The sequence below is a fragment of the Eumetopias jubatus genome, unplaced genomic scaffold (genome assembly GCF_037043125.1).
Source record: "Eumetopias jubatus isolate StellerSeaLion01/CBP00866 unplaced genomic scaffold, mEumJub1_p1.0 scaffold_14, whole genome shotgun sequence".
In the NCBI taxonomy this organism is placed as follows: Eukaryota; Metazoa; Chordata; class Mammalia; order Carnivora; family Otariidae; genus Eumetopias; species Eumetopias jubatus.
The window spans coordinates 64,567,426-64,579,677 of record NW_028274820.1 but is presented as its reverse complement, the minus strand read 5'-3'; the positions used below and the strand labels follow the sequence as shown (position 1 = coordinate 64,579,677).

The following is a 12,252-nucleotide window of genomic DNA, read 5'->3' as shown; positions in this document are numbered from 1 at the left end:
TAATTTCAGTGTTTAAAAAAGTTCCAACCTGGGGCTCCTGGGTGGCTCAGTCTGTTAAGTGTCCAACTCTTGATTTTGGCTCAGGTCATAATCTCAGCGTCTTGGGATCAAGCTGTGCTCTGTGCTCAGCATGGAGTCTGCTTGAGATTCTCTCTCTCCTTCTCCCTCAGACCTCCCCCTCCCTCTCAAAAAAAAAAGTTCCAATCTATTTATGAAAGAACCAAAAAGTTTGATATTTATTTTGCCAAAAATCATGCTAATCTGACAAATACAGTTTACATATTTACCACCACAAATAAGGAACAAAAGTCTGGAACACATAATCTATAACAAACTACTATAGATAAGGTGTACATAAATTACATCACATCAAAGAGTTTTTGTTCTCTTATTATTCCCCCAGGTGTTGCAGGTGAGTTTTTAAGGAAGAAGAGTCCTTTGTCAAATGCTAAATTAAAAAAAAAAGTTCAGGGGCGCCTGGGTGGCTCAGTCATTAAGCATCTGCCTTCGGCTCGGCTCATGATCAAGCCCCGCATCGGGCTCCCTGCTCAGCAGGAAGCCTGCTTCTCCCTCTCCCATTCCCCCTGCTTGTGTTCCCTCTCTAGCTGTGTCTCTCTCTGTCAAATAAATAAATAAAATCTAAAAAAAAAAAAAAAAATTCAGCAAAAGAGTTGAATGGATATTTCAAAACTATTTTAAATGTCAGTACTTTCACTTAAAATGATCTAAATGTGAAGTGTATCAATAAACCAGAATAATCATCACTAGAAACTAACCTGTTAACCTACAGAAGAATTCACTCCCAACAAATCTAAGTGAAAAAATGATCAAGTGATAAAGTTAGATGTCCATTTTAATTTAAATGAATTTTTCATTTAAGATACATCTGAAGAGGGGCGCCTGGGTGGCTCAGTCGGTTAAGCGTCTGCCTTCAGCTCAGGTCATGATCCCAGGGTCCTGGGTTGGAGCCCTGCATCGGGCTCTCTACTCAGCGGAGAGTGGTTTCTCCCTCTGCCTGCAGCTCCCCCTGCTTGTGCTTTCTCTGCCAAATAAAATCTTAAAAAAAAAGAAGATACATCTGAAGGCCTCAAAGGTTAAAAAAAAAAAAAAAAAAAATGCAGGATTCAAGATGAATGACCATCTTCTATGTCTAGTTTGGGGATCTTCAACACAGCTGTATTAGAAGATGGCTTTAACCTTGTGGTTCACATGAAACTACCTGACTCCCTTATACCACTATTGAGCACCTTTATAACAGAAGAGTCTACAAAGATTTAGTACATCCTCCCACGTAAAGTTATCATGCTTATTAACCCAGCAGACTGCTGAAAGGCATTATTTTTAAATTTTTTTTAAAGATTTTATTTATTTAATTGACAGAGAGACAGAGAGAGACAGAGAGACAGAGAGAGAGGGAACACAAGCAGGGGGAGTGGGAGAGGGAGAAGCAGGCTTCCTGCCGAGCAGGGAGCCCGATGGGGGGCTCGATCCCAGGACCCTGGGATCATGACCTGAGCCGAAAGCAGTCGCTTAACCAACTGAACCACCCAGGCGCCCCAAGGCATTATTTTTAAACAAAAGTTTTACTTCAGTGCACTTCAATGTAAAAATGACAAACTACAACTGAATAGGGTAATTTTCACTATGAATAATCTCAGGGCATGGAAAGAAGTGATCAACAAGACCAAAAGCATTTTGAATACTTGGAAGAGTAGTTTAACAAAGCACTGTTACACAGCCTAAAATAATCTTAAGTCAGAATCACAATTCAATGAGCCATGCACTTTTAATCCTTTACACCTGTAAGTAAAATCTTAAACTGGAGAATAAAGTGGTTGATTAATCCATCCTGGGGGAAATCTTATGTAATTATAGCCTCTGAAACACTTGATATGCTGATTAAAGAAACAGCAGTCTCTAGAACATTCCAAGAATTAATGCATGTAACACACTTACTTTCCAAAACAAATGGATTTTGAAGGGTTAGGAAAGCAGAGTTGTAGGACATCTAAAACGACACGGAGGGGCGCCTGGCTGGCTCAGTCAGAAGAGCATGTGACTCTTGATCTTAGGGTTTTGAGTTCAAGCCCCATGTTGGGTGTACAGATTACCAAAAAAATAAACTTTAAAAAAAATAAAAAGACACTGATTTGCAGCAGTGAGGGATATCCTTAAGAACAAATATAACATAGGGCGCCTGGGTGGTTCAGTTGGTTAAGCGACTGCCTTCGGCTCAGGTCATGATCCTGGAGTCCTGGGATCGAGTCCCGCATCGGGCTCCCTGCTCGGCAGGGAGTCTGCTTCTCCCTCTGACCCTCTTCCCTCTCGTGCTTTCTATCTCTCATTCTCTCTCTCTCTCTCTCTCAAATAAATAAATAAAATCTTTTAAAAAAAAAGAATATAACATATATTGGAAATTTTAGTATACTTTATAATACTTTTCCATCTGGCAAAATCAATATTTTATAAAAACTAAGAGAGAAAGTAGGGCAATCAAAAAATGAAAAAAATATAGCTCAACTATTTTCCTATCTTTTCCAATACTATTACACACCCACTTAACAAATTAGGTCTCTGGCAAAAGTTTCATTGTTTTTGACTGAACTGACCTGTCAATTTTGTCAACCAATTCAGTGAGAGAGTGTTTCATTCATTTGCTCTGTTGTCTGAGTGGAAGGCTGTGTTACCATTCCCTACACCCAACCTGGCTATATCACAGAGGGTTTCCAATGAAGGTTTTTCAGATTATACACTCATCCAACCTTAACTCTCTTTACAGTCCAGAAATTATTTTGTTACCTATCCAACAAACCTTCATTAGAGGAATAACAGAAAATTAACAGATTACCAGCAAGCCAAAATTTTTCTCTGAGAAATAATGAAAGTTCTACTAAAATTAAATGTTTGACTCTTATAAAAGCTAAAGAATACTCAATATAAATCTAAAAATCACCTTTTTACTCACTGCATTTTGACTTTGACTAGATACAGCAAATTCTTGTTTCATTTGCAGAACGAGGTTCTTAGGTGTTCATTCTCTGCCTCGAGAGGTAAGTGTAATTTTTTAAAAGCTGCTTTCTTTCAGTCAGCAGTAAGAAAATAACCTATTGGGAACGTAAACTGGTGCAGCCACTGTGGAAAACAGTATGGAGCTTCCTCAAAAAATTAAAAATAGAACTACCATATGATTTAGTAATCACATTACTGGGTATTTACCCAAAGAATACAAAAACACTAATTTGAAAGGACATATGCACACCTATGTTTATTGCAGCATTACAACAGTCAAGTTATGGAAGCAATATTGAGAGATGAATGGATAAAGTGTGGTACATATATAATGGAATATTATTTAGCCATAAAAAAGAATGAAATCTTGCCATTTGCAAAACATGGATAGAGCTAAAGTGTATAATGATAATAAGTGAAATAAATCAGACTAAGACAAATACCATATTTCATTCATATGTGGAATTTAAGAAACAAAATAAACAAAGGGGAAAAAAGACAAAACAAGAAGCAGACTCTTAACTATAGTTGAGAACTGATGGTTACCATAGTGGAGGTGGGAGGGTGGATGGATAAAATAGGTGATGAGATTTTCACTATATTATACATCGGAAATAATATAACACTATATATTAACCATACTGGAATTAAAATTAAAAACTTTAAAGAAAAATAAAAGAACCTATACTAGATTTTTCATCTTTCGATGCACTGTGGCAGAATCCTTTACATTTTCTTCCATTCTATCAGCAACCCAGATGAACAGACAGTACTCAACAAGTATATTTATTAAAAAATAATTGCCCTGTTCTCTGTGAAACATCATGTGGATTACAAAAACAAAAAACAAAACAAGGCATGTATTTTCCCTTTCTACTGAGAGCCTACAACCTAAAAGTGCTATTAAAAGAGAAACGATTGATTACAAAAACTAGGGACATCTGGGTTTCAGTGTTAGTACTCAGTCTCTCCTTAACCAAAATTTCATTAGGCTCCTTGGAACTCCCTTCTCAACTAGGGCCTGACTTGTTGGGCTTCCTTGTTCTTCTCTGCATTATCTAATTTTAGCAAGAATCCTTTTAGCTGGGTATAGCTAGAAACCCCGTTTACCCCGATGTAGTAATTTTCCATCCATTGACACCCCCCCCTTGACCATAAATGTCTCCTTTTCCTTGTATTCAGAGTTGAGCCCATGTACTCGCTTCAGCAGCACATATACAGAGTTGAGACCAGTTCTTTTTTTTCTTCTTTAACACATTTCATTTTTGGGGGGGGTAAGATTTTTAAAAATTACTTATTTTTTCCAGAGAGAGAAAGCATCCAAGTGTCTCGAGTTGAGTCCAGTTCTATACTGAGGTCTCTCTTCCCCTATTAAAATAGCTTTTCTGAATAAAATGTTTTTATTGCTTTAACTATTGTCAAGTTCTAGTTTTTCTGATAGCACCAAACTAGTTAATTGTTCTTAAGTTGCTTAACCTTTTTGGGTTTCAGTTTACTCATCTGTAAATTGAAGGGAGATGGGAATAAAATGAACTCCAGGGACCCTTGCTAGGTCTAAAATTCTCATGAAGAAGGGTGCCTGGATGGCTCAGTCGTTAAGCCTCTGCCTTTGGCTCAGGTCATGGTCCCAGGGTCCTGGGATGGAGCCCCACATCGGGTTCCCTGCTGGGCGGGAAGCCTGCTTCTCCCTCTCCCCTGCTTGTGTTCCCTCTCTCGCTGTCTCTCTGTCAAATAAATAAATAGAATCTTTAAAAAAAAAATTCTCATGAAGAAATCTGGTAGAGGAAAATGAGGTACAGAAAAATTAAGCGATTTGGACTTGCTGGAGGTCATGGGAGCTGTGAGGCCAGGATGTCATCCAGGTCTCCTGATTCCCAGCACAGTGTTCATTTAACAAAACCAGCTGTCTTTACCTCAATGCTGAAACCAAAAGCCTAACAAATCCAGTGAAATGCCATGGCATCCAGCGTGCTAGTTCAGCTGAAAGTGCCTCCTTCATCTTACAATCTGTTGTTCAGCTTTCTTTAATCTCTAAGCAACATTACATTTGTTTCCTAAAATCATTTTTACTTCTGGGAATATAAGTGATATGACTTTTGACAATAAAACTAGTATAAAACATAATCTTGAATGTAGATGACAGCAAAAAGTAAAAGATTTTATCCTCTCTCTTACCAATATTTCCTTTTTTCTTTTATTTATTTGAGAAAGAGAATGAGAAAGAGAGAGAGCATGAGAGGAGGGAGGGGCAGAGGGAGAAGCAGACTCCCTGCTGAGCAGGGAGCTGGATGATGGGAACTCGATCCTGGGACTGGATCCCGGGACTCCAGGATCATGACCTGAGCTGAAGGCAGTCGCTTAACCAACTGAGCCACCCAGGCGCCCCTTCCTTCTTATTTTTTTAAAAGTCCCAGTTTGGTTTGGAAGTGGGCCCTTACTTCTTTATCCTAAAAGACTCCTAAATGCCATATGGCTCAGCAGAATGTACACCTATGATGCCAGAAGCAATTCTACATCTGACTCCAGGACTGTTTTGCAGTGTGACCTCAGCAAGATCAATTTACTTCCTCCAAGTTTCAGTTACTTTACCCATATCTAAAGTGAGTTATAAAGTGATAATTAAGATCAAAGATGTGAAGTTTTAAAGTACTAAAAATCTTTAAAAAACAAAACAAATAAACAAGGAAAAAAGAAACAAAAAAACACAGACTCTTATCTACAGAGAACAAACTGGTGGCCACCAGAGGGAAGGTGGGTGGGGGGATGGGTGAAATAGGTGAAGGGGATTAAGAGCACACATATTTGGTGAGCACTGAGTAATGTAGAGAATTGTTGAATCACTGTATTAGACACCTGAAACTAATACAACACTGTTAATTACACTTAAAATTTTAAAAAGTATTAAAAATCGAATGAACACGGTGTTTGCATGGCATGATACAACCTCAAATATCCACCCTCTTCTAAATATAGGGCCACATTTTAAAAACTTATATTCTATTGCTGCTGCTTGGAATTTTTTTTAATACCACACTAAATAATGCCACTTCTTCCTCGGTGTCTTTCTATGCCATTTTTCCTTGAGAGACAAGGAACAAAATACCATACTTTAAAGTTAAGCAATGGTGAGAACACACAGAATCACAACCATCTTTTCACTCCACTTTCCGGTTATCCTCTAACGAGTTTAAATTTTGCTAGTGAAAGTCTTCTAGAATGTTATGTTTTCTGTGAAACGCAAGAAACTACTACATTACCTAGTAGTGGTGGTAGTATTTTTTAACACATTTCAATTTCCTGTTCACTCGCACATTATGACATCATTGCCTTCCAGTCTTTGGCCTCATTAAATAATTGTTTCTATTTTGTTCCCTTACCTCCAATGTATATACTGCAAACGTTCCATTGTTCCCATTATTTCAGTGAAGAAGCGCAATAAAAATGACTTTGTATTTGCACACTCCTTTGCCCGGTAAATACACTTTCTCTTATCGCAACTGACTTGGAAAGGTCAATTTCTCACCAAAGACAAGATCTAGACAAGATCAAATAGCAAAAGCAAGGCCCAGTGGGAAGGGGGGGAGGAGTCAATGTATCACCCAAACACGACGGATTCTAGGGCTTCCACAGATAAACAAAGGAAGTTGATTTTCCCACGACGCCGCCTGGGCTCCAACCAACCCTAAGCATTTGTGCGGAAGCCAACTGAGCTCATTACCTTGAAAACGCAGTCCAAGTGCTGAATTTTTCTAAAGGCTCCTATTATAGGTGGACACCCACCAGAAAGTCAATGGAGGCAGAGATGAATAAGGAACTGAGTGGGGCTGACCTTCGATTCCTCCTTCCACCCCACCAAAGAACCTAAACACCTACCAGCCCCAACATACCAACACAGAGCTCCTCCGCGGCTCAAAACACAATTTCAGGGGCAGCAGAAAGAAGGGAGTATGGGGAACGGGCTTCAGATGCGGCGAGTGCGAGGAGCAGGTGTGAAGTTCAGAAGAGCCAAGGGCGCATATTGCAGCACCGAGCCGACCTGAGGGGAGTGGGCGCCGGCTGCGCGCGACCGCACGAACGGCCGGGGGCGTGTTCGAACCCCTTCCTCACCTGGCAGCCCTTCTTGTGATGAAAGCCGACCACCACGATGTGCAGTACGGGCCCCCGGGGGGCGCCATCGCCTCCCCGCCCGGTCTTCTCCATGGGCGGCCTCGGCGGGCCCGCAAGCCGACGACTTCAACCGCCAAGGGCGGCGGGCCGGGCGACCCCGCGGTCCCCAGGAGGACGGCGAGCGGCGAGTTTCGGGTGTCAGCGAGGGCGCCGCATGAGGGCCGCGCAGGGGGCCCGGAGGAGGCCGAGGCTCCCACAGCTCCGCACCGCCCCCCAGGGCCGCGGCCGCGCTTCCCTCATCCGCTTCCGCTGCTTCCGGGCTGTCACCTGATGCGGCGGCCGCCGCCAGCGAGGAGGGGCGGGACGGGACCCGGAGGGAACCTGACGGGGCGGGGCCTGGGCACGGGGCCGGGGGCGGGGCCTGCGGGGACACAAGGCGCTTCTATCCCCTGGCTCTTCCGTGCGACCTTAACCCGCTTTCTCCTCCTTTGCCCTCTCTTTTTCCTCCTTAAAATCTCCGCTCCTGTCCTCCTCTTTCTTTAGCTTTCCTCTTTTTTAACGTCTTTTCTTGTTCACTCTCCTTCATCCAATTCCTTCATCCATTTCCTTCGCCTCTCTGGCCTTGATAACAGGGAGTCATTGGTGGGGCTCTATATCTGTGTATTCAACCTTTAAATTACTTGCTTCCCCAGGTTTTTTCTTTTGCTTCGTTCTAGGATTTTTTTTTTTTCTTATTTAAGTATTATGTATAGGAGTTTGGAAGCGTTTCAAGGCCAGAAGTAAAATATCCTCAACAATAAAGGAAGTTTACAAAGAGACCTGTAAATGATTATTCTAGTCCCGATGTGTAAAAATATATATATTATTTTCATTCTATCTTTTTCTGGCTTTAGTACTCTGGTCAGTACAAAATAAATGTGATCTGTTGTCACCAGTATTTTTAATGTCCTAACTAATTGTACTACTTCAACTTTCTAAGACCAAAGGAGGGCGCCTGGGTGGCTCAGTCAGTTAAGCATCTGCCTTTGGCTCAGGTCATGATCCCAGGGTCCTGGGATCGAGTCCCACATCGGGCTCCCCGCTCTGCGGGAAGCCTGCTTCTCCCTCTCCCACTCCCCCTGCTTGTGTTCCTGCTCTTGCTATGTCTCTCTCTGTCAAATAAGTAAATAAAATCTTAAAAAAAAAAAAGACTAAAGGATAGGTGCCTGCTTCAAATAGAATTCGAGATTACTGCAATAATTGGCTGTGAAGTTTACCATTACTGGTTGCATATCCCTTAGTTTAGACAACCTTAGCAGTTATTTTACATTTCTGGCCTTGTAATTTAAGGACTTGCATTCTAATTGAAGTATAGCTGAGAAAAACAGTAGGCTTCCTATAAACGAGTTTAGTTTCTATGATTCAGTAGAAGTATTTTAATGCTAATAAAAATATTGTAGAAAATTTTCAAGATGTTGCTACCATTTCTTTACAATATTACAAAATTCTTGGTGTTGGTTCAGAACTGTGTGTGAAACTATATTATTCCCTGTATGCAGAATATCTTACTGTTTTCTTCCATCTGCCTCAATATTTTCCACAATTAGCATAGCCAAAATTAAAGTGTAATAGAACAGTCATTTTAAAATGCCCTTACAGGGCATCTGGGTGACTCAGTTAAGTATCTGCCTTTGGCTCAGGTCATGATCCCAAGGTCCTGTGATTGAGCCCAGTATCCGGCTCCCTGCTCAGCAGGAAGCCTGCTTCTCCCTCTCCCCCTGCTACTCCCCCTGCTTGTGCTCTCTCTCTCCCCATCAAGTAAATGAATAAAATCTCTTTAAAAAAAACTTTATATCTACAGTGAACACCAATTATTTAATTCATTGTGCAGGAAACCCAGTTACAGCTTTATAAAAACCTGTAACACTTTGCATCCTAGACTTTCCAACTAAGATTAAATCATCTATTCATAACTATTATGTTGCTTAAATGCTTAAAAAGTATATTATGGGAAAACTGGGAGAGAAAGTAAGCAAGGGAATTTCCAGAACTTTTTCCATCTCTAAATATATAAACTGGTCCATTTAGCAGTTTAGAATGACAACCTTTACATTGTTTTTTTAAAAAATATTTTATTTATTTGAGAAAGAGATAGCAAGAGAGCACGAGCAGGAAGTGGGGAGAGGGAGAAGCAGACTCCCTGCTGAGCAGGGAGCCTGACATGGGGCTTGATCTCAGGACCCTAGGATCATGACCTGAGCTGGAGAAAGACGCTTAGCTGACCCAGGTGCCCCTTACATTGGTTTTTAAATGAGTTGTATTAATATAGAATAAATTCATGAACAAGATATTGTCTTTAAGGACAAATAGGTATTGAGAAAAAAATAGAAATTTCTCCTTTATTTTAAAGTGTTGGAAGATTACCAAGATTGTAAATAATTTGAGATAACAGAATACTTGCTGAACATTATTTTGAAAGGAAACTTTTGCATGTATTTTTATGATGACATTTATCTCCAGGGAAAAAAAATTAGAAATGCTTTTCTGAACACGTAAGTTGAAGAGCCTCTTCTAGTTACATATATTTTATGATGATTTATACATTCTATTTTATGTCAGCTCTGTAAGTAAGAGCTAAGGGGAGAAAAACCCTGGAGACACAGAGCAATGACATGTTTTCAAGTTCATTAAAAATGAACTCTCCACCTGGAATTGGACTGTTGTTTCTTTTTGCATCTTGCCTAAGGAGAGAACGTGATAAAATAAAACCACTCCATGCAATCCCCATTAACTCTACTGTGTAAATGAACTATATCTCCTTTTTTCAGAATATAAAGAGACTTTCTTCTTTATCAATAGTATGAAAATTGCTAATGGAAAACAAAGTATTGACTTTCTCAAATTATATTTTTCCTGAATTTTATTTTTATTTTTTAAAGATTTTATTTATTTATTTGACAGAGAGAGACAGTGAGAGCAGGAACACAAGCAGGGGGAGTGGGAGGGGGAGAAGCAGGCTTCCCGCTGAGCAGGGAGCCTGATGTGGGACTCGATCCCAGGACCCTGGGATCATGACCTGAGCCAAAGGCAGACGCTTAATGACTGAGCCACCCAGGCGCCCTTTCCTGAATTTTAAAGTCTATCAAGTAGCGACAGTGCTTTGAATTTGGTCCCTACTCTCCTTATTGGTGTGGTAAAAATAAAACAAGAATAGAAATAGAAAAGAAAACCAGGGAAAGAAAAGGGCTTCACAAACAAATTTGGCATTACTTTGTCTTTAGAATCTTAAGAAGATTAAGGAGAATATTGATGGGGATGAATAAATAGTGAGAATCAATTTAAAGAACACTTATTAGGCCCTACAGTACACCTGGAACTATGGTAGGCACAGTGCATCAAAAGAAATTGGCTCACTTGGTTAAGCATCTGTCTTTGGCTTAGGTCATTATCCCAGAGTCCTGGGATCGAGTCCCTCATTGGGCTCCTTGCTCAGTGGGGAGCCTATTTCTCCCTCTGCCTACCTCTCCGCCTGGTTGTGTGCTCTCTCTCTCTTCTCACACAAATAAATAAACAAAATCTTTTAAAAAAATTTTAAAAATTGTTGCCTGGTCTATGTCTGGTTATAAAACAAGATAAATGTGAAACCAGCTAGCAATGCTAGCTTTTGTAGCACCTACTCTAAGCCAACCATCATGTTAATAAGTATTAGGAAATAAAGATAAACAAGCAATAAAAGCTTACATTTAATGGATAAGCACTGTGTCAGTCTGCTAGCCACTTTTCATGGATTATTTCATTTAATCTTCATAACAATCCTAAAGTAGATACTATTATCCTCATTTTTTTTCCAGTGGGTATATTGACACTTAGAAAGGTTAAATAACTTGCTGAAGGTCAAATAACTAGAAGGAATTGTGGTAGGGATAGGATTCGAACCAAAGTCATTTAACTTCAGAACCAATGAATGTAACTGCTGTACTCCAAAATTCTTGACATTGAGGAACTTACAGTCTTTGGGGAGGGAGGTAACCCCTGTAAAGATAATTATAGGAGAATACATTGAGAGCATTTTGAAAACTATTAACATTGTTGTGAAACAATGAGAGAGCCTACCAAGTCTGCAGGTCAGAGAAGCTTCACAGAGGTGGTCATATTTGAGCAGGTCTTGAAGGATGAACAGGATTTTACCAGAACTTGAGGCCAGAGCATCTGAAGTGCAATAAAGTAAAATCAAGAAGGACTGAGCTTAAAGGAAAACATTTGGGAAGGGTAGAGTTTTATGCCAAAGTTAGAGGTTGAAATAAAAGTGCAGCAAAAGAGGTTTGGTGGTGGGCATATGCCAATTGCACATGGTGTTCCCTCTGTTTGGAATGCTGCTCCTGAGGCCTTTCTGCCTATCCAATTCTTATTTTTCTTCCAAGACTAGATGTCTGTCAATTCCTTTGTGAAACTTCCCAAACTGTCTATGTGGGCAAGTTATCTAATCTCTCTGAGCATAAATGTCCCATTTGAACACCTGTCTCACAGGATAGTCATAAAAATTAGGTTTAAGTGTATCTGTAAGTTTTCTGGCACATAGCAGGTGCTCAATATTTATGAAATGCAAAAAAGCCAGAATTGGCTTGGTGTTTAGAAGGCTGAACCCTAAGAAGTTTTGAACTGAAGGAGCCATCTGTTAGGACTTCTGAACCTTCTTACATTTTCCTTAAATCATACCAAGGATCTCTAGTTCTCTGAGGTTCCTGAAGCTAAGAGATCTTTTTGCTTTATATATTAAATTTTATATGCCTTGTACATAATGTTTGTTAGTAGTCTTTCTCTCCCATTCATCCTTAAGCTCCTACAAGGGCAGAAGATGTAGTTCTGTTTTGTACACTGTTTTATACTCAGCAAAAATGCCAAATAGTGTGTAACTAATGTCTATTTGTTCAATGAATGAATGATGGATGCACTGCAACTATCTGTTGTATGAATGAATGATTCTCTTTCTGGTCTCCTGTTTAGACTCTTCGCCTTTAAGTTCCTGGGATACAAATATAAAACAGATTTAAGGCAGAGAATTTGCTTTCTATTCTTTTCAAAACCGAAGTGCAAAAGCATGTTTCCTCAGTGTGATGACATTAACAGAGAGTGACATCTGCTGGTTACTTCTTAGAC

General features: G+C 40.0%; 1 protein-coding gene across 2 annotated transcripts in view; it reads right to left on the bottom strand.

The window, feature by feature from the left end:
• AVL9 (AVL9 cell migration associated) overlaps positions 1–7,425 on the bottom strand; it is a 91,894-nt gene extending 84,469 nt beyond the window's left edge. For both annotated transcript variants that reach the window (XM_028092251.2, XM_088018543.1), the window contains exon 1: positions 7,117–7,425. In XM_028092251.2, coding sequence (XP_027948052.2) covers positions 7,117–7,209 — 93 coding nt within the window. In that variant the 5' untranslated portion in view covers positions 7,210–7,425. The remainder of the gene's footprint in view (positions 1–7,116) is intronic.
• Between the last annotated feature and the right edge of the window lie 4,827 nt (positions 7,426–12,252).